This window comes from Ursus maritimus, unplaced genomic scaffold (genome assembly GCF_017311325.1).
Source record: "Ursus maritimus isolate PB19 unplaced genomic scaffold, ASM1731132v1 scaffold_19, whole genome shotgun sequence".
In the NCBI taxonomy this organism is placed as follows: Eukaryota; Metazoa; Chordata; class Mammalia; order Carnivora; family Ursidae; genus Ursus; species Ursus maritimus.
In genome coordinates, this window is record NW_024424341.1 from 56,960,498 (window position 1) to 56,981,567 (window position 21,070).

The 21,070-nt window shown below is 57.1% G+C and overlaps 2 protein-coding genes and 1 pseudogene across 2 annotated transcripts in view; 2 read left to right on the plus strand and 1 right to left on the minus strand.

Annotated features, from left to right (window-relative positions):
• Positions 1 to 15,623, plus strand: part of LOC103657116 (liprin-alpha-3) — a 15,901-nt gene extending 278 nt beyond the window's left edge. Inside the window, 50 exon segments of the mRNA XM_040633071.1 lie at positions 49 to 87; positions 90 to 228; positions 593 to 656; positions 959 to 1,025; positions 1,027 to 1,071; positions 1,388 to 1,412; positions 1,415 to 1,602; positions 3,106 to 3,115; positions 3,118 to 3,251; positions 3,350 to 3,382; positions 3,385 to 3,424; positions 3,427 to 3,475; positions 3,875 to 3,974; positions 4,105 to 4,156; positions 4,159 to 4,212; positions 4,215 to 4,234; positions 4,921 to 4,970; positions 5,141 to 5,220; positions 5,504 to 5,603; positions 5,900 to 5,926; positions 6,178 to 6,280; positions 6,282 to 6,361; positions 7,394 to 7,533; positions 7,536 to 7,620; positions 8,291 to 8,316; positions 8,319 to 8,363; positions 8,366 to 8,445; positions 8,575 to 8,634; positions 8,636 to 8,670; positions 8,672 to 8,700; positions 9,400 to 9,435; positions 9,438 to 9,490; positions 9,799 to 9,836; positions 9,838 to 9,877; positions 10,672 to 10,713; positions 10,715 to 10,803; positions 10,805 to 10,868; positions 12,112 to 12,124; positions 12,127 to 12,170; positions 12,337 to 12,363; positions 13,397 to 13,462; positions 13,464 to 13,573; positions 13,990 to 14,087; positions 14,298 to 14,324; positions 14,327 to 14,469; positions 14,554 to 14,584; positions 14,587 to 14,621; positions 14,841 to 14,867; positions 14,870 to 15,014; positions 15,432 to 15,623. Of these exon segments, the coding sequence (XP_040489005.1) occupies positions 49 to 87; positions 90 to 228; positions 593 to 656; positions 959 to 1,025; positions 1,027 to 1,071; positions 1,388 to 1,412; positions 1,415 to 1,602; positions 3,106 to 3,115; positions 3,118 to 3,251; positions 3,350 to 3,382; positions 3,385 to 3,424; positions 3,427 to 3,475; positions 3,875 to 3,974; positions 4,105 to 4,156; positions 4,159 to 4,212; positions 4,215 to 4,234; positions 4,921 to 4,970; positions 5,141 to 5,220; positions 5,504 to 5,603; positions 5,900 to 5,926; positions 6,178 to 6,280; positions 6,282 to 6,361; positions 7,394 to 7,533; positions 7,536 to 7,620; positions 8,291 to 8,316; positions 8,319 to 8,363; positions 8,366 to 8,445; positions 8,575 to 8,634; positions 8,636 to 8,670; positions 8,672 to 8,700; positions 9,400 to 9,435; positions 9,438 to 9,490; positions 9,799 to 9,836; positions 9,838 to 9,877; positions 10,672 to 10,713; positions 10,715 to 10,803; positions 10,805 to 10,868; positions 12,112 to 12,124; positions 12,127 to 12,170; positions 12,337 to 12,363; positions 13,397 to 13,462; positions 13,464 to 13,573; positions 13,990 to 14,087; positions 14,298 to 14,324; positions 14,327 to 14,469; positions 14,554 to 14,584; positions 14,587 to 14,621; positions 14,841 to 14,867; positions 14,870 to 15,014; positions 15,432 to 15,490 (3,186 nt within the window). The 3' untranslated portion in view covers positions 15,491 to 15,623.
• TRPM4 (transient receptor potential cation channel subfamily M member 4) overlaps positions 1 to 21,070 on the plus strand; it is a 59,260-nt gene that overhangs the window by 1,683 nt on the left and 36,507 nt on the right. The gene's annotated exons all lie outside the window — the stretch shown is intronic.
• Positions 15,555 to 19,962, minus strand: LOC121103382 (annotated as a pseudogene).

The following is a 21,070-nucleotide window of genomic DNA, read 5'->3' on the forward strand; positions in this document are numbered from 1 at the left end:
CCTCTCTTCCCCTTTGTCTTTTTCCTTGGCCCGGTGACCACCCTGTAGCTTCTCCTTGAACACCTGGAATGCCTGGTGTCCAGGCACGCAGGAGGTCACTGCGCATGACCGCGGTAAAAGCGCTAGGCCCAGTCCCCCGGGTGGGGTCTCTTCCCGAGGTGGGAGGTGCTCAAGCCAAGGCTCTAAAATCCCTCTTCGAGCACCACAAGGCCCTGGATGAGAAGGTATGCGACCCGGATGGAACCTGGATGGTAACTTAAGCCTGTGGCCTGGGGCTGTACTGATAGGAGAGATTCTGGCCGTGATACTGGGGATGTCCTAAGTGGGAAATAGAATGTTGAATCTGAGATTGATTGGGACGGGCGACCTGTGACTGGGACCTGACTGGTTGAAAAATGAATTCCTTTGGGGGTTACCGGTGGGTGGGGCTGCCTTTGGTAACTGGTTGGAGCTATACATCCATTACGGGTAGAGAAATGCTAATGCAAACGCCTCTATCAGGCCGTCCCAGGGGTGTTCGGCCCATGGCCGCAACTGTCCTAGATTTTGCCTCGGATCCCCATCTCTACTCTAGTCCTGCCCTCATCCCCAGGTCCGGAGCGGCTGCGGATGGCATTGGAGCGGGTGGCGGTGCTAGAGGAGGAGCTGGAGCTGGAGTAATCAGGAGGTGGGGCGTGGCCAAGAAGGAGGAGGGACTAAGGAGCTACCAATGGGGTGGAGCTGATTGGGTGGGTTCGGGGCTGCGGAAAGAACCGGCTATGGAGGAAATGATTGGATGGGGAACGTTAAGGCCATAGAGGATACTCCGCTAGAGGCTAGGGGAAGAGTAAGGGTGGACTTCTTCACACTGGGCGGCTAAGGAGAGATACAATGAAGGCGCAGGGTCTAAAGACAGATCAGGGATGGGATGGCCCCAATAGGGCCCAGTGCCAGTGGGAAGTAGAGCCGGGGGCCCTAGGAATTCCTGGTCTGATCTCCGTTTCTGCCCCCAGACGCTGAGCCTTCGAGAGCAGCTGTCTAGGCGCCCGGTCGGGCCAGCTGGAGGAGTCTGGAAAGGATGGGGACGGGCAGGTGAGAGGTGGAAGTCCTTTTCGCTTCCCTTGCTCAAGGATCCCCATCCTCTGTGACCCGACTGAGCCCCCTAACTTTGTGATGGTCCTTTTAATGTTTGGTATGATCCTCACTACCCTATGACATCTGGAAGTCCAAAGTAGATCCTTATTGGCCTTGGACCCTCTGATTCAAGTGCTAGCTAACTCTGCTAATTCTCCAGGCTGATCTTGATCTCTCCCTCCCCCATAAACTTTCTCCTTGTGGCTCTTCTCTCTGTATCTCTGTGTTCCCCACTCCGGTTCTGTCCCTTCTTCTCTCCCTGTTCCCACTCTAGCCCCTTGCCAATGGCCTTGGTCCTGGCGGGATTCGAACCGGCGCACAGCAGAGCTGAGGAGGCCCCAGCGGCAGCGTGCGGAGGTGTGCCAGCGCTGCGGAGCGCTGGCGGTGTTGTGCCGCCAGATGAGCCAGCTGGAGGAGCTGGGCACCGCCCACCGCGAGCTGGGTAAGGCCGAGGAAGCCAACGCCAAGCTCCCCAGCGACCTCAAGGAGGTGAGGCCGAGCCCTGGTGGCTGCCCCTCTGTCCCTCCCCCTCCCCCAACCCTCCCTCGTCCTCCTTTCCCCCTCAAAGTCACAGAATTCATGAATGGTGGAACCTGATTCGGGTCCCACAAGCTGTGTGGACTCTCCCTCTCTGAGCCTCAGTTTGCTTACCAGTAGAATGGGATTTCTAAGACCCTTACCAGAGGGTTGGCACATGACACACACATGGTAGGCGTTCAATACCTGGTCCAAGGGATATTATCATTGGGAAATTCTCTTGTGCTTTTTTTTTTTTTTTTTTTAAGATTTTATTTATTTATTTGAGAAAGATCATGAGCGGGGGGAGGGGTTGGGGAAAGGGCAGAGGGAAGAGGAGAAGCAGGCTCCCTGCTAAACAGCGAGCTGGAGGCATGGCTCTATCCCACAACCCCTGGGATCACGACATGAGCCCAAGGCGGATGCTTAAACCAACTGAGCAAATTCCAGGCACCCCACTCTTGTGCTTCTAAGTTGACGCCCTTGTCTGCATTTCACCCCATCCCGGCTTAGCCCCTTGATCCTAACTCCTATGTCCCGACCTGCTGGGAAATGTAGGGTATGGATTCTGGAAGCTGGATGAGAAGAGCGAGCACTTTATTTTCATCATCCATTGGGACTTTCACCTCAGGTTTTGCTTTCCGATGGCCCTGGGGCCTGTTGGGAAGTGTGGCCCCACCTCATGGACCCCCTCAGGCTGAAGTCTCTCTTCCTTTGAGTAGACCCTGGAGCCCTGCCTTAGGTTTTCTGAGCCTGTGCTACCCTCCTCTCTGGCTCTTGGGAAATGTTTCCTCCGATGTGAAAAGGGACTTTTGTTTTCATGAGACCCTAGGGCACTTCCTGTTTCCAGATTCTAAGCCTGAGCTGTGCTAGAAGCTGCAAAAATCTAAGGCCTGGATTTCCTTCTTTCTTTCTCTTTCTTTCTTCTTTCTTTCATTTTCTTTCTTTCTTTCTTTCTTTCTTCTTTTCTTTCTCTCTTTCTTTCTCTTTTTTACTAGCTTCAGAGGTAGAATTTAGTGATTCATCATTGCATATAACTGGAATTTTTTTTAAAGGTAGTTATTATTCTTTTTAAGTGCAACTCTCCCCGCAGGGTGGGGTTTGCACTCACTACCTCCCAAGATCAAGAGTCACATGCTCTACTGACTGAACCAGCCAAGTGCCCCTAAGGCCTGGATTTTTGAGGAGAGTGGGCCAAGGTCATCCATATGGGGAGTGTCTAAGACAGCACAATCTCCTAGGAAGCTCATGGGAGGTGTGGTGCTCGACCATTTTAACTCTCAGGTGGCCGGGGTGCTAAGGTTGGCTGTTCCCGAGGAGTTCGGCCCTGTGTGGTTCCACCATTCTGACGCCCAGATAGCAGGAGACTCCCATTTCCCCAGGTTACCCTGGGGTGCCTGATCTGGGGGTTCTAAGCCTACACTACCCGCCGGCTTTCTGGGAACTGGCGTCCACGTGACCTTTTGCCGCCTGCAGGCGCTTGCGCAGCGGAGGATATGGAGGAGCGGATCACGACCCTGGAGAAGCGCTACCTGAGTGCCCAGCGCGAGGCCACGTCCCTGCACGATGCCAACGACAAGCTGGAGAACGAGCTGGCCAGCAAGGAGTCGCTGTACCGGCAGGTGGGGGCACGGCCGGGAGCATTTGGTTAGGCCCGCGGCCTGTGTGACTCAGCTGCTCTCCTTCCTCTCACTCCCACCCCCACCTCTGTCCTCCTCAGAGTGAAGAGAAGAGCCGGCAGCTGGCGGAATGGCGCTGGACGACGCTAAGCAGAAGCTGCAGCAGACTCTGCAGAAGTGGAGACCTTGCCCGAGATAGAGGCACAACCGGCCCAGCGCGTGGCAGCGCCAACATGAGTGAGAGGCCTGGGGCGGGAGTGTGGGGGGGTGCGGGTAGAGGGATGCGCCGGGCCTTCAGTCCGGGAGGGGTAGGAGGCTTGCCGCTGGGATTCTGGGGGAAAGGGGCGGCCAGGGGCTTAGGAAAGTGAGAGAACGTGAATGGGGCAGGGCCTGGGGGTTTGTGGGGTGTTCTCTAGTCCTGACTGACCGGGTGGCCCGGAACGCTAAGGGGAAAGAGACCAGAAGGGACCCTGGGAGGAAGGACAGGGCGTGAATTCTGGTGCAGGGTCTGGAGTCTCTCGGGAGGAGCCTGAGCTGGGCGGGGCGCCCAGCCTTAGAAGAGGCGGCCTGAGCCTGACTGGTTCCCAGTGGGGTAAAGTCAGATGCCCTGGCTTCCTGTCCGCTAGGCTGAGTAAACGCCATGGGAATTTTGAGGAGCGGCTTCTCGGCAGCTGGAGGCCCAGTTGGGGTGAGAAGAACCAGGAGCTGCAGCGGTGAGGGGCGGACGTACTGCAGAGCGGGTGGGGCTTTCAGCTGGGGCGGAGCTTGGGTGAGGGGAGTTGGGGGCGGAGCCCAGGCAGGGGCGGCACTCCGGGCCAGGCGGGCTTGAGATCCCTGTCCCGCTGTCCTTGGGCAGGCCCGGCAGCGGGAGAAGATGAAGTATGACCACAATAAGCGGTTGTCGGAGACGTGGACAAATTGCTTGAGCTTAAATCCAACGAACGCTTACAGCTGCATCAAAGAGCGATGGGGCGCTGGAGGAGAAGGTGTGCACCCCAGCCCGACTTCAGTAACCTGCAGTCCCAGACCGCTTTTCTGGAAATCCCGGAGCCCTGTGACCTTTCCCCAGACCAGTTAGCTGAGATCTCAAATCTGGGCATCCGGAATTTGAATTCAAGCTTCTTCTGACTGTTGCTGGGGCCTTTCTTTCACCTGGTCTAAACACCCCAAGAGCTGAATTCTGGGCACCCATGCCCTGAGTTCTTGGCTTTTCCTCAAGCTTCTCACCCTTTGAACCCTCACACTTTGAAGACTATTTATTTATTAATTTTAGACAGAGAGTGTGAGCAGGGGGAGGGGCAGAGGGAGGAAGAGGGAGAGAATCTCAAGCAGACTCCCTGTTGAGGGCGCGGGTGGGGGTGTGTGTGTGCTTGATTTCACGACTCCCGAGGTCATGACCCCAGCCTAAACCAAAAGTTGATGCTCAAACCTCAACTGAGCCACCCAGGCATCCTGACCCTCAAAGTTCGAATTTCATTACACAGGATGCTGGGTTCTGGGCTCCCAGGCATTCTCCTCAGATGCATCTTTGGTCTCACGCTTCATGCCCTCCAGCTCACCATTCCTGCCCACCTCATTCCCTGGGGCCGCCTTTTGAGATCTCTGGACACTTACAGCCCCAGGCGTGTTCTCTCTCCAGGCTCCACCCCTCACCGTCCCCTGTCCTCTACAGAATTCACTGAGGCGTGAGATTGCCAACATGAAGAAGCTTCAGGATGAGCTGTCTGCTCAACAAGGTAAGGAGGGTCTCGGAGGAGAGGGCCTGGGGGCTCTAGGACCAGGGACGTGGAGCAGGCATTGCTGGGGGTGGCATCAGCCAGGCCAGAGGGGCTATTCTGTCAAGACGGGGTGGATTCTGACCTGATACCTCCACTCCCTCCACTCAGGGGCAGTCTGGCAGAGATGGAGCGGATGCAGATGGAGACGACCAGCCTGCGGGAAGGCCACGCATCCTCCTACTCAGGTGACCCTAGTCCTGCCTCACTCCTGCTGGTAGGAGCCCCCTCAGCCAAGGTCATCCCTTCCTGATCTCCAAGTCTTCCCCCACCCCACTCCCCTCTATTCTCCCAAGGCTTCCGCTGACTCCTGTTATTTTTGATACCTGACTTCATGACCTCTGACTTCTGACTTCAGATCCCCCTCCCCAGTCCTCTGACCCCCAGGCCTTTTCCCATGACGCCTGACCTCTCTGCCCTTTTCCTGGCCCCTGGGTCTCTGACTGCCTCTCCATGCCCCACAGGTCTCCCCCCTCGCAGTGCCCTGGAGCCCAGTGCACTCCCAGGCACCCTGTACCTGCAGTGCCCACCTGGACCCCTATGGGCCTGGCAGTGGCCGGGCAGGCAAGAGGGTCGCTGAGTCACGGGGGTCAGGATGAGCCCTCCAAGGTCAGCAGCCACTTTTCGGGGCCTGGACTGAGCAGGGGTGGTGGGCAGCAGTAGAAGATGGAGCCATCATGCGCGGGCTCTGGGAGGGGCTGGGCTGGAACAGGTGTCTCTTGGACTTATGTTGTCTATTTTTTTCTCCCGCAACTGCACTCTCTCCACTTGCCGATGTCTCTTCAGTGGATATCCCTACCTGGTGAGAACCTTAGCAGAATGATGAGTGGGGAGAGGGGTGGTGAATGGGGGATGGGCACAGTGTAGAATCCTTAGAATGGGGGTGCAAGTTGAAGAAAGCAAGTGGCCTGGGTCAGGGAAATGTGGAATCAGGAGATGGGATAGAGTCCTGGTGACAGTTGGTCAAAGGAAGGACTGTCAGAGAGACAAAGCTAGTGGGAAAAGTATGTGGGCTGGATCACAAGGTGAGGCCAGTCCTTGTCGAGATATGGGCAAGGTCATGGACAGTGGAATAGGTCAGGTAGTGAGGGAAGCCCCAGCACCGCCAGAGCTCCTGCCCACCTGAGCATCTTTTTATCCCCACACAGAGACAGGAGTGGGAGCCGTGTCTGCTCTGCGGGTTCATCCTACCCTGCCCGCGGGGAGCTGGATGGCTCAGCGAGGGAGGCTGAGGGATGTTCTGGGGCTGAGCTGCTCCTCCCCCAGTGGACAGGCCGATGTGCAGACGCCGCCATCATGCTTCAGGAGCAGCTGGAACCATATCAACAAGGAGATCAAGTGGCGCTCGAGCCCAGTCCTTCTCCACCCTGCCTGAGCTGACCCCTGTAACCCCTCTGAAGGCCTTAGCACATCTCCTCTCTTACTATCCTCAAGGAATTCCCCAGCCCAACACTTCCCTCCAGTAACTAGGAATCCTCAGGATATACCCAGAAGTCTCCTCTGTGCTTCATATCTATCTATTCTTACCAAGTATTCACGTTTCCCAATACACCAAAAGCTGCATTCCCAAATACCCAAGTTCTCAAGCCGTACACCAAGAATCCTCCAGTGACACCCAGATGTCATGGCTTCACACAGCTAGTACCCAGAGTCTCCTTACTATCTCAAGAATCTCACATACAAACAAGGTCCCCAATCCCAAACACCAAGAGGCTCACCCTAATACTTCAAGAACCTCAATTCAAGATACCAAAATTTCGACTCTTAATATAACAAGAATCCTCCATTTATCATCAGAATCCCCCGCTGACATAAAGTCTACCCTGATTTCCCAGAAATTGCCCTACTTGGCAATTCTCTTAACAACACACTCTCCATGGGCCCCCTCGCAAATATCCGAACATGACCTCCACTTTCCATCCAAAGTCATTGGAGTTGAGGCATGGTTACATACCAGATGACCCACGAACTTACTAGATGCCTCGGGTTGACCTCAGAGTCCTATCTCCCCAGAATCTTATGATCTTGCTCTTTCTTTCCTCCTTGGAATTGGCCTCTTTCCCATAGTAATCTTTTATGATTTTATAGAGACCATGTGGTTATCATCATGGAAGCCTTGATGCAGACCCTGATCTTCCTCTTGTCCCTCATCCCTCCCATGATTCTGAGCCTCTCATGACCCCCTGACTCCTTTCTTGAATCTGCAGTGAGGCCAGCATGAATCCACCAAGACCCTCTAACCTCATTATGCCTTCCTCAGAATTCTTCTGGCCCACTCAGCCTTCCTGGGCCTTGGGATCCTCTCAGATCTCTGTCTCCCATTGCTTGCCTCTGTTCTCTCACCCAGTCCTGTCCCCTTTCCCTCCTCAGGCTTATCCAAGAGGAGACAGAGATTAGAACAAAGGGCAGAAGAGCTAGAAGAGCCTTGGGTGTCTGGCTCTTGGCCTGACCTCACTCTGGGCCGCACCGCAGTAGCTGCTCACTGCCCCCCTCCCTTACTATCCTCTCCCTTGAGCCCCTCCCCTCCCCAGCTCTGGCCACTCAACTTGCCGTCTGGCACCCCCTAGCCCCTGCCTCGTGAGAGACCGACAAAGACAATGTGAGTGTTTGAAGTCTCCTCATTTTGGTGGGGTGGTCTGGTGGAGATAAGGAAGACAGGCTCCAACCAACAGCAACAATAACCGCTCACACCAGTGATTTCTCAAAAGCAACTCTATACTTTTCCCTAAAAGTTTCAACTTAAAGTGCATAAGGAGGAAGCTGAGCCCTGGGGTATCTGAACCCTAACTAGTACTTTATCTCAATTTGGCCTGCTTTTACCTGTTTTATGCAGTAAGTTTCTTCAGGGTTTTTTTTTTTTTTTTTTTTTAAGGTTCCCATGACTAAACATAACATTTGAGAGTTCTAATATTAGATTCTCAGAATTGTCATCATTGAAGAGGAATAAGACATATTAGTCCTATTTTATTGCCTTAAATCCAGTTTTCCGGCTTCCAGAATGTGTAACTCATTAGCTTTCCTTGAGTCTGAGAGGATCCTACCCTGACACCAAAAGCTAGGATACATAAAAACCGCTGGTCAAGCTCCAGGCCGATTCATTGCCTTTATGTTTCTGCAACTTACCCCCACCTGATCTAGGCTACCTTCAGAAATGGTACCCCAAACCAGGCATCCCAGACACACCCCTAGTAGGCATCCCAACTAATGAAGAGCCCCGGCATGACCTCTCCAATTCAATTTTAGCCTCTCTGCCTTTCTGTCCCGAACTCATGTCCCCAAGGAGGAAGCTGGCTCCACAGGGGAGGGCCAGCCATCCCAGGAGACACCCCACCTCCCACTCCCGCTCTGCTCGCCTTGAGAGAATGACACAGGCCTTGGCTCTGCAGGCAGGATCCCTGGAAGATGGGGCTCCTCACGGGAAGGTCAGCAGGGACAATGGATAGGATGGGGAGGGGTTTGCTTGGGAGGATGTGTCAGGAATGGACACGGACTTGGGAGGAGAGGAAACATCCCCGATGGGGTCTGCTCCTCACTCTGTCCTGTTCACCCAGTGAAGGCACCCCAGATTCCTGCACAAAGCCCCCAAGAAGAAGAGCATCAAGTCGCCCATAGGGCCGCTCTTTTGGCAAGAAGGAGAAGGGGCGGAATGACACCAGGCCGGGACAGCTCTTCTCTGGGTGAGGACTGATGCCAGCCCTCTCCCTCCTTCCTCTCTTCCTTCTTTTCCTTCCTCTCTTCCTTCCTTCTTCTTTTTCACAAGTTCACTTGACGTCTTCTGAGTCTTCATTCATTTGGTAATTCATAGGATGTGAAAGGGGCAGGACTTGGCAGTGGGAGAGGAAGGAAGAGGGACAGGACAGGGCACTCTGAGGCCTGCCTGGGTGACTGGAGGTGGGGAGCTAAAAAGAATTTTATTATTGCATTTACTCATTTTTTAAATAGAGAAAGAGAGAGAGCCACCCAGTAGGCCGGTTGGTGCTGCAGCCTGCTTGTACTGGCCTGTGAAAGCCAAGAGTTCATTCAGGAGTTTTGTGGGCTGCTTGACATTACATCGTAGCCTGAAATTGGTGGGATTCTTTACACCAATGGAAATTGGCAAACACCACAAATCAGGGAATACGCCCGCCTCTCTCTCTCTCCCTCCCGGAGCCAGTGGTTAAAGAGTTCTAGCGTCCACTGCCACTCCTACCGAGGCCAGCGCCCAGGGAACCCAGCCCTGTTCTGGGATGTCTCCACCCGGCCTGGCAGGTGAAACTGGTTCCCGTTTGGCTTTATCAATCCTCGCCTCCGCTTCCCTGGCCTCCTTCTCAGCAGCCAGCACATCAGAGAGTCTCCTTCCTACTTGAGACCTCCAAACTTGGCCCTCCTGCCTTCAGCAGGAACACCATCGGACGAGACACTGGCCACGGACCCTGGGGCAGCGTGACGGGCCCAGGAGACAAGGACCGAAGGAACAAGAGGAAGTGAGTGTGTGTATAGGGTGGGCTGGGGGAGGCCATACTTACAGAAATTTCCTTTTTTTTTAAACCTTCTTCCAAGTTTTCTGTTTTCATAAAAGTGCTTTGGGGGGCTCAGTTTGGCAGCCCATATATTAACACTGAACGATCCAGAGAAGATCGGATGGCTAGCGCCAGGATGCCAGGCAAATTCATGAAGTGTCTTACCGAAAGACAAACCGTGCTTCGGAGGGGCTTTGTGGGAAAGCGCCCATCCAGGATGGCTGGGTGGTCTCTCTGCCCCTGAGAGCTCCTGCCCTACTAGGCCTCTGTCCCCAGGCACCAATCCCGGAAGAGGCCTGCCGCCAGGGCCTGCCCTTGCTGCTGGGATGGGCCCACCGTGGTCTCCTGGCTGGAGGTACTGGGGCCCAGAATTGCCCTGACTCTGATCCCAACTCCTGTGACAGCCTTGCCACTAAGGGTCACTGGTGCCCCCAGCATCCTCCTCCTAGCCCAGAGTGGGGTGGGAGGAGGGGATGAGGCACCCGGAGAGGTCAGCCTTCCTGTTGATCCAAACAGCTTCCTCCTCCTTGTCCCCCCATCCCTGTGCCTCTGGCCATGCGCCCTCGGTGCTGCTCTCCCGTCTCCGTGTCTTCCCACATCTCTCTCTCATTCTATGGGGTTCCCCTGTGTCTGATATTTTGCCCCTCTCCCCATCTCTGTTTTTGTCATTCCCCACATTTCTTCCCACGTCTCTGGGGCTTCCCGTGTCTCTTTCCCAATGTCTTTTGCTTCTCTCTCCCCCACATCTTCTCTCATTCTATGGGGTTCCCTGTGTCTGATGTTTTGCCCTCTTCGCATCTCTCTGTTGTCTATTCCCCATTTCTTCCCACGTCCCTGGGGCTTCCCGTGTTCTCTCTCCCAATGTCTTTTGCTTCTCTCTCCCCCCATCCCTTTTCCCGATGACTCTGGCGCACCCCCTCTGCCCCCTCTTTATTCCCCGTGTCTCCCTCTGACTCCCCTCTCGCCTTGTTGCCTTGCCCCATCTCTATCGCTTCTCACCGCTAACTTTCCCACTCCTCCGTCTCTCCCTCTCTCCCCTTTCTTTTCTGCTCTCTCTCCTGTTTTCCGGTGTCTCCCCGGATAAGTCTCCAGTGTCTCTCCGTGTGTGCGTCTTCCTTCCCTCTCTCCCGCCTCCCTCCTTCTGTCCAGCTGTGGTAGTGGCGTCTTGCATGGTATGTGGCCGCCTGCCGGGGCAAATGCCAAGAGCGGTGCCATCATGGCCCCCTGTCGGCACACGGAGATCCAGCGGGAGATTGGCATCAGCAACCCGCTGCAACGGCTCGCTGCGCCTCGCCATCCAGGAGAGTGTCTCGCCACGTCGCCCAGCGCCCGCCTCCTCCCGCACGGTGAGCGGCCCTCAGGCCAATCCCAGCCCTGTTCGCCTCAGGGCCCCCTCTTGCCTCCCAGACTAGCAATCCTGCCTCCGCTCACTCCAGCTCCTTCCTCAAGACCCTTTCCCCTTGTGTCTCACCTGGATTGGATTATCTGGGGCGTGGGGTGGGGGAGTCCCTTCTCAGGTCTCCCTGCCTCCGCCCTACCTCTATCTGTCTTACACAGACAGAACCCATCCGGGAGAAAATCCAGATTCATGATGGTTCCTTACAAAGTCCTTGATGAGCCCCTCCACTCCCATCAGCCACCTCTGACTCGGCTCCTTGGCTCGTGCCGCCCTCCCCCTTCCTCAGAGCACTTCTCCCCTGTCTGAGCTCAAATGACACCGCCTCCAAGAAGCCTGCCTAACTCAACAACCAGTCCTCGCCCCATCACTCCCAGCACCTTAACACCCAATTTTCCCCCCACAGTGTTATTTATGGCCTTCTAATAATTTATCCTTTTGTTCCCTGCCGAAACTTCTTTGTGCCATGCCCAATTCAGCAATTGTTAATCCCTTGCCCGACTTGTGCTTCTGCCTCTGTGTGTGTGTGTGTGTGTGTGTGTGTATCTGAGACCCCCAGTGTAATTTGTGGACATCATTCTGGTTAGTCCGGCAAAATTACTTCATCAGCATCTTCTAACACTAAGAACATTCTCGCTTCTACCGCCGCCTTATACCGAAGAATGTGACCATTATTGTCAGTTTTATCTCTTCCGTCTATTTTCAAATTTCCCTCATGTATCCGCACCCTGCACTCGGCCTGGCGCGCATGAAGAGCTTCGGAAGTGTCTGAATCAATGTACGAAGTCCTAACTCGGGGTTGTGTGGAGCAGGTGCTCAATGCGAATACCCCCTCTTTTGTCCCAGTGCTGTGTCTGCCACCTCATTCTGAGCCGTCACTCTGTCCATACATCTGTGTGAGGTCAGAGAGTGGATAGTGTTGTGCCTGGGGTCACACAGCAAAATACCCAGGCAGGACCCCAATTCAAGCCTGAAAACTTGCCCGACCTCAAAGCCCATGTCCTTTTGCCTGGTACACTGCAGGTGCTCAATAAATGACATGCTGTTCTTTCACCGCCTGGCCCGAGCAGTGACTGGCCTTTCTGAGGCAGAAAGCAGAATGTATATAAATGGACCTGGCCTGGGCTCTGGGAACACCCTCCCTATCCAGAAGCCTTCTCCTCTCACCTCTCATAACACCCCTCGCCCCTCAGTCCACAGGAAACGTGGATGACACACGGAGATGGAGTCCCTTACGGCCACGACCAAGCCTGTGAGTGACCTCGCCGGCGGCCTTGGGGGTGGCACTAACTCTCCCTGGGAGGGGGTGGGGAGGCGAATCTCTGGCTGTTCGTCCGTCTGCTGTCCCTCCCGCCCTCCCTCCGCCTGCCCCTTCTTAACTCCACCCCTCCCCTTCTTCCCCTCTCCCAACGGGTCAGGAGACCAAGGAGATCAGCTGGGAGCAGGTAGGGGGCGCGGGGAGGACGTGGGCGCATGAACAGGCTCTGCACGCTGCATGCACGCCCCTCCTTCCCCGCCCCGCCCCTCGCCGGAGGGTTCCATCATTGCCGCTGGGGGGCCGCGCGGTTTCCGGCTCTGGACTGTCTCGATTGTGGCTTGGTGGGTCGGTGAAAAGCCTGACTAGTCCATTGTTAGCGTGGGGCACGGCCATTCCATTCTCCTTGGGCGTAGGGGCTCCAGGGGCTGTCCCACTGCTGTAACTAGGGGGAGGCCTTTTCTCTCTGACTGAGGGAAGTGGGACTGTTCCAGTGGACTGGAGCAAAGGGGTAAGCATACTGGGAGGGCGGCAGGTGAGGCTGAGAAGTTGGGGAGGAGGAGGAGCTGGCTTGCTTCTGCAAGAAGGAGAGGCATGACCCCTGAGGTAGACGAGAACCCGGTGACTGGGGCTTCCGTTTCCAGTCCCGGGGTAGGGAGGTGTGGAGGTGGGGATTGTTTCCTTATGCTAAAGGGAGTGACGACTTTGAGCTGATCCAGAATATTGGCCGCGGGCCAGATAGCATTAGATCAGTATTTTTGGCCAGTGCAAGAGTGGCGGATGGATCCGCATTATCGTTTATTGTGGGGAGAGCTACATTGGAAGAACCGCTTGTCCGGGCTTGGGAGTAGCCATGTTGGACTGATCCATTGTTCTGAGCTGGGACTAGACTAGTGCCTGTCACCCCTTACTGTTCCGGTACCGAGGATCTGGTGGCAATGCAGCTTCTGATTCAGTAGCCTGGGGTGGGGCCGACCTTCTACAGTTCCGGCAGGTGCACAGGTGATGGTGCTGCTGGGTCCAAGGACCACACTTTGAGCAGACAAGGGTCTATTCTGTTATTATGAAGGAGTAGGAGACCCTGGATTGGTCCATTGTCCCGAGCAGATTGACCATTGTCCTAAGGTGGGGTGGAGAACAACCTGGGTCAGGGGTTGGAGTGTACCATACATACATGGGAAGGGGCTGAGGGCCTGACGCTCCCCACCTGCCCATGGCCCCAGATCCTGGCATATGGTGACATGAACCACGAGTGGGTGGGGAACGACTGGTGCTCCAGCCTGGGGCTGCTCCCAGTACCGCAGCTACTTCATGGAGTCGCTGGTGGATGCCCGGATGTTAGATCACCTTAACAAGAAGGAGCTCCTGGGGCAACTCAAGATGGTGGACAGCTTCCACAGGTGGGGGCTGCCTGGCCACTGGGGACAGTCCAAGGGGAAGCCTCAGTCCTAGAGAGTCTTTGGCCAATGGGACTGGTGATGGGACGCCCTGACTATCTTTGGCCCTTTAGCCCGGATTCTCAGGCAATCCTGACTCTGTGTCCCTTCCACCAATAAGATGGTCCACTAGGAAAAGTCTCAAATCCTCAGGACAGCTTGGCCTCTCGTTGGACCCCGCACTCCTGTCCAGGTTATCCAGTAAGAACTGCCTGTTGAAAATACCCCAGCTCCTGGGAATGTCGGCAGTCCAAACCACTGACCCAGTGGAACAACTCCCCCAACCTTTCCCAGAAGACCACAGCCAATGGGGAGGGAAGGAGCAGTAGCCATTGGAGTTGTGAAGGCTCATCTGTGACCCCACTTCCCCTACTGCTCAGGGTGAGTCTGCATTATGGGATCATGTGCCTGAAACGGCTCAACTATGACCGGAAGGACTTGGAGCGGAGGCGGGAAGAGAGTCAGACCCAGATCCGAGGTGAGTAGGAGAAGAGCCTCCCCAGCCCCCGCCAGGTGGAGGAGTTTGGGGCAGGTGGGGAGGAGCTATGATTAAGGGAGGGGAGAGGAGGCGGAGCACGGGCCTTTTGCGAGGGGTGGAGCCAGCAAGGGGTGGCCAGGAAGAGGAAATGGAGGTGACATGTGGGCTAAATCTGGACCGGCTGGCAGCTGAGAGTCCTTTCTGTCCCAGACGTGATGGTGTGGTCCAATGAGCGGGTCAAGGTTGGGTATCCGGGCTGGGACTGAAGGAATTCGCCACGAACCTCACGGAGAGCGGGTGCACGGGCGCTGCTCGCCCTGACGAGACCTTCGACTACTCCGACCTGGCCTTGCTCCTGCAGATCCCCACTCAGAATGCGCAGGTGAGCTGCCGCTCGGCCGGGCACGCTGGGACCCCCACCTCGCAGCCTGCACGCCGCCACCCTTCTTCCACCTCTCGTCCCCAGGCCCGGCAGCTCCTGGAGAAGGAATTCAGCAACCCTCCTCCTTGGGCACAGACAGGCGGCTGGACGAGGTGGGCGCAGTGGCAGCCCTGAGGCTCAGCTCCCAGCGGCAACTGCAGGATCTGAGCTGAAGAAGTGGGGCTGGGCTTTGGCGGCGGGAGGTTGCGGAGGCGGGACTAGGGCAGGGCAAGTTAAAGGGGAGCTGAAACCCGAGAGGGTGTGGAGTCAAAGGGAGGGGCTGAGTCAGAACGGCCCTGGTGGCTCATCGTCTGCCCGGCACCTGTACCTAGGACAGCGCCAAGTCCTTCAGCGCTCGCTGCCATCCTGGCGGAAGATGTTTCGAGAGAAGGACCTCCGAGGCGTAACCCACCTCAGCTGGAGATGTTGCCCCCAACCTTTCCGTTCGGCGGCAGCGGGGGCCCTGGGATCTCCAGGGCTCCCTCTCCGCAAGCTGCAGCCCGAAGGTGGGCGGCTCCCCATGCTACAGCCCTCCTCCCCCTTGCTCGGGGTGGGAAGGACCAACTCTACATTCCAGAAGCTCTCCCTCCAGGTTCTGAAGTGGCTCTAGTCCTTTCTCCCCGACCCATGACGAATGATTGCTCAGTATGCCAACTCCTCCGCCGGGTGTGTAATGGGCTAATCCCGCCCTTCCAAAGTGGGGAAATGCAGTTCGCCCACTGTCACCTGGGGCGCCGTAGATGAATCCAAGGCTGCGGAAGGGAAGGAAAACCGGCGTGGAGCCAGGCGTTCGTTGTCATTTCCGGGAAATCCAAGAGAGGATGCTTGGGATTGAGGATCAGAGAAACCTGCTGTGTGTGGGGGTGGGGTGGGGGAGAGACACGCGCGCACCAGACCAAACCACTGCCTCGCTCTCCCTCTAGGCCAGACTTCTGGGAGTTCGCGGGCAGACGGCGTTTCGGTCCGGACCTATTCCTGCTAATGTAGGCCTCCAGGTGAGGACTGTACTGGGCGATCTTGGGGGTTCGGGGCGGCACAATGGATCTTCACTGCTCCACGTACTGCCCCGGCGTCAATGCAGGTGACCTCACTCGGATGGAAGAATCTTCCAGAGGCTGGGCGTTCCCCTCCTGCCCAGAGTATGGTCTCGCCGGGGAGAGTGGCGGGGGGAGCTGCGCCGCGGACTGGACCATCTGTACAGACGAACGGGAGTGTGCGTCCGCCTCACAAAAGGACTGGGCCTGACCAAACCACACGAACCGGACTGAGAGGGGAACGAAGAGGGCAGGAAGAAATCCCGCCCCAAACTTCCGCCTGTTTTCTCTACTTTGTAATTTATTGGTCAGCTTCCGATGGGAGATGGGTGCCCTTTCCCGCGGGAAGGAGCGGGGCTTCCCTCCCGGGCCGCATGCTAGGAGAGGCTGCCTCGCTCCCCTTTCTCCTCCCCAGCGCTGGGGCCCAAGTCTTCCTTCTTCGTCCGAAAGGCGGGAGGGGGACTCGCTGCTACAAGCCTCGCCCCATGTGCCACTCAGCCCCGCCCCGCCGCGTCAGGTCGCCGGTGCCTGGGGTCAGCTGTGGCGCGAGTCCCCTCTTCCTCCCCAGTGTCTCGTGTCCCGGGGCCTCTCCGCCCCCGTGCTGTGCGTGTCCGTGCCCCAGGGGTAGGGAGTGCAGACTTAGCTCCCCGTTCCCTCCGGCTCCGGGGTTTGCATGGGAGAATCCCTTTCCACGATGCCACTGGGCGACGTGGCGTGGGGGAGGGACGGTGGGGAGCCCTCGCCCGAGACTCTTGGTCGGCCTCTCCTGCCCCAGGCGTCACTCAGTGATCACGGGTAAAGAGAACTGTTTCAAAAAGCTCCCGTGTTGACTGATTTATTTGTCAGGACCTTAGGAAAACTCGACCTCAGGAACCCAGGAGGCCAGACCACTCCTCCCTCAGACCCATGAGCCCAAGTCCCCAGTCCCCACCGCGCGTTCCCTGGTGCCCCGAGAATCCAGACCCCACGCCTGACAATGAGGTTTCGGGGGCATTCTTGTTCATAATGCGATTCAATAAATATGGCTCGTGAAAGGGGTGGGAGGGCTCGAGAGGTACTCTGCGCGGCAGCCGCACCGCTTGTCAGGGTTCCGCAGTTTTGAATGTCCGCCAGGGCTCTGGAGAGGAGGACGCAGGTTAGACAGCCCAAGGTCCGAAGCTCACCCCAGGCGCTTAGAGGGACATGTTAACCTGCCCATTTGATCCACAGGGAATGGAGTCCCAGGGTCGTCCAATCAGCGGGACTCGCCTCTAAACAGGGCTCCTTAAACTGCCCCCCTCCACACACTTACTGGTACAGAGGAGGAGAAATAGTCGACGTAGCTTCCTGTGGGAGAAAAGATGGAGGCTTGAGGGGGTACACCACGGTCGAAATTAGGGGGCCACTGATTCACCGAATCCGGAATCAGGACTAGCTCCGCCCTCCCTTTACCTAATTCTTTCCCTAAATTGAATTCCTTCTACTGGGACTCCTTCAAGGCCCTGGCTCTCTCCTTGCTCCTGATGTTCCCATTCTCCAGAAGCCCCTTTTCTTCTAAATCTGCCTGCTTTGGCCCCGCCCGTTCGTTTCTAGACCCACCTTCAACCTTCCACCCCCTTGCCTACTAAGTAAGCTCCAGCATCTAGCCCCACCCCCCCTCGGTCCGGGTCCTGCCCTCCGCGCGCCCCACCCCACCGTAGACTCCCAGCCTTGGCCACGCCTTCCGCACCTAGCCACGCCCCCAACCTCCCGGGCCGCCTGTCGGATTTGGCTCCGCCTCCACGGAGTGTGCCTGGCGGGCTCCGCCCACCCCCTCACCTGGAGTGCAGACCGTCTGACCAGTGGGCAGAGGAGCAGAACTGCAGTGCTGGGGCGGGGCCGGGGAGAGACAAGTGTAAGGCAGGGTCCGGGCTGAGCCGGGATGGGGGCGGGTGCCGGACAGGGGCCTGAGTCGGAGGTTAAGGTCAGAGGCGGGATCGAGTGTGGAATCAAGGGTGCACCAGGGATGGAGGGTTGGGTCAGTGAGGGCAGAGGCAGGATTTGGGACTGTGGGTGCCGAGGGCCCCGGCCGACCTGGGGCCCTGGTGGAACCTGGGTCCGGGGAAAGTGTCACCTGGCACTGGTCGCAGTGCCTCCCCATGTTCTCCTCCACAGTGACAGTTCTCACATTCAGTGCATCTCTGGGAAACGGAGGATGCTAGTTTGGGATACCGCTTGGGAGCCGCCCCAGTCCTCCACCCTACCCCCGGACATTTCCCCAACTCCCCACACTCATTACCTCCACACTGAGCTCAGCAGCTCCCCTCGCTCCCCCTCTTGCAAGGTGACACCACATCCCCGCTACTCTCTTCATGCCTTCTCCCTATTCTCCCCACAGCCTGCCAGGCCCCAGCCCCATTCCACCTGCCCCCAACTCTGCCATAGACTCTCCCTCCATCCCCATATCTGCAGGTACAGCTCAGGCCTCACTCCCTCCTGACCATTGCCCCAGCCTCCTCCCCAGCTTCCTGGCCTCCAGTCTGCCCCCTACATGCCCCTCCCCCAGTCTCTTTCTCTTCACCTGGCACCGCCCTTGCCCCTCCTTTGCTCAGAGCTGTCCCTAGGCACCTTAGAGGCTGGGGACAAATTCCAGGGACAGCCTGAGGATGGACCTGGGCTGGGCACTCACATTGCAGAAAGAGCAGTAGCCACACAGGGACCCAGGCTGGTAGTTCCCGCACTCTGACACCCTGCAGATCTGTGGGGACAGGAGAGCAGCTGTGAAGCGGGCTGACTCTACTCCTCCCTGCCCCCACCTGGCCAGGTCACTACCCGTGTCCTTGTCCTCACCACTCTGCTCCTCACTGAGCCACCTCCAGTCACCTCCCTCCCAGCCTGTGGGTTAGGATGATGGTGAAGGGAGCTCCTCTTCCTCCTCCTCTTCCCCTCCTGGTGGTCTTGGCTCAGTGGGGCCTGAATCTCAGCCCTCCCTCTTCCTCGCTCTCTCCTCTCTCTTCCTCCTCCCTCCTCCTGGCTCAGGCTGAGGCTGTGACCTTCCTCCTCATCTTCTTCATCCTCTTGGTCCCGGCTGCCATGGTGGGTGCCTTCTTCTCCACGTTCTGAACTTTCATCATCTTCTCATGGGAGCTCTGGTCCTCCTCCTTTTCCTCTTCCTCCTCAGAATCCCTGTCCCTCAAATGGCTTCTATCCTTGACCCCCATGTGTTCTGGGGGCTGGGGGCTAATCTCATCTTCGATGTGGCCAATCCCTTCATCTTGGTGGCCTTGTTGCCTGTGACTGGGAGCCTGGTGGCCAAGCCTGTCAGAGATGTCCTCATCGTCATCCTTAGGGACTCCATGGTGGTGATGGCCAGGGACTGCTGATTTATAGTCATCTGGAAAGTCCTCCTCCTCAGTGCTCTTGGGGCCTGGGTGTTGGGAGCTTCAACATGGTGGCTGAACTTGACTGTGATCTCCTCTTCTTCTTCCTCCTCATCTCCAAGGCTGTGAGTATGTCTGGGAATCTGGTGCCAATGTCGGTGGACACATCCTCATCCTCATCTTCTTCGTCTCCATGGCCTCGGTGTCCGTGACTGGGGATATGATGACGGTGTTCATCTGAGACATCTTCATCCTCTTCCTTCCCGTGGCCTCGGTGCGTGTGGGTCTGGTGTCCGTATCAGTGGACATATCCTCTTCCTCATCTTCTCTGTGGCTGCGTGTTCATGACTGGGGAGATGATGACCGTGTTCATCTGAGACGTCTTCATCCTCTTCTTTCCCGTGGCCTGGGTGCCTGTGGGCGTGGTGTCCATACTCAGTGGAGATGACATCATCATCATCATCACCTTTCTTCCTCCGGGCCTTCTGTCTGCGTGGCTGGGGACATGATGGGAATATTCATCTGAGGCTTCTTCATCCTCTTCCCTCCTGTGGCCTTGGTGCCTGTGGCCCGGTGTCCATACTCAGTGGAGACATCATCATCATCATCATCATCATCATCATCATCACCTTCTTCTCCGTGGCCTCGGTGTCTGTGGCTGGGGACATGATGGGGATATTCATCTGAGGCATCTTCATCCTCTTCCCTCCCATGGCCTTGGTGCCTGCGGGCCTGGTGTCCATACTCTGTGGAGACCACCCCTTCTTCCTCATCTTCATCGTCCTCTTCTCCGTGGCCTCCATGTACTGCCGTGATATGGTGGTGATACTTTGCTGACTCCACTTCCTCTTCATCCTCATCCTCGTCCTGATGGCCGTGGCTTCTGTGGCTGGGGAAGTGGTGCCTCGTGCTCGCTGAATCATCCACATTCAGTCCGTGGCCCCTGTGCCCATGGGCCTGCCGAGCATGGTCTGTGAAGACCTCCTCATCGGGATATTCTCTTCTCTGGCCTCGTGGTCTTGGTACCTGTGGTCTCCGAGTCCGTGACTGTATTCCCCCGAGACATCTTCGCTCATCTCCATGGCCTCTGTGGCTGTGCATGGGGTGGCCAAACTCACCTGACACGCCTCCTCTGAGGGCCCCACAACTCCTGCATTGTTGTTCCAGTTGCTGGGGCCCGGCCCGGCCCCCTCTCAGCTGCTGGGTCATGGCGGGGGAGGAGGGCTGGCCACGGCAGCCCAGAGGACAGAAGTGTGCAGCCAGGCCCACGGTGGCCCATGGGGAAGGACAGGCAGCAGAGTCTCTCCCAGGGGTGGCTCCAGCTGCCTCCGCAGCTATGTGGATGAGTGTTGGGTCCTTGCCCCTCTTGGGTCCTTCTGGTTCTTTCTGCCTGTGTCTTTCCTTTGCTGTGTCTCCGGGCTGCCTCTGCCTGTCTGCCTTCCTCTGGCCCTCACTGCTGGACACCCCTCTGAGGCAGTCTCAGGAGCCCCCTCACCCCTCTCTGGCCCTCCCTCCCCACCTCCCAGCCAATAGGGTCTCTCTCCTCCCCTCTCTGTGGCTAAATTTACTTTCAGCCCTGAGTTATTCTGGGTCAGTTCCTCGCCTGCCCTCCCTCCTGTTCCTCCCCTCCCAGCTGGGGAAGGGGTAGGTGAAGGGGGTCTCAACTTGGCCAGCAGTGGGGGCCAAGGACTTGACTTGGTACTGCCAACAAGTTCATGTTTGACAGCTGCAAAGATAATGGCTAGACTTTCAGTGGGCCAAGTTGGGGGAGCCTAAGGCACCTGTGGAGGCCGGAGGGACCCGTCCGAGAGAGAGACCCCTGCCATGGAAAGATTGGGAATTGATTCTGGGGACTTTCTGGCCAGAATGGGAGCCTTTGCTGAGAGAGTGGATGACAATATGGAGGCCCTGGGCAGGGGCGGAAGGAACTCGCTCCAGCACACGCACCTATGACCTCCTGTCCCTGGAACTCAGAGCCAAGGGCAGGAGACCAGGCCAGGCCAGGGCTATAAATACAGCGAGGGGGGGTGGGGGCTCAGGTTACCCAGCTAGGCTGCAGCTGTCCCTGTCAGAGCTGGCGGGAGACACGTGGCCCTGCCTGTCTGTGGGGTCACTATCTCCCACTCCTCACCCTATCACTATGGCCGTGGCCCTTTGGGTCCCCAACCTCTTTATGGGTCTCCTCTCTCA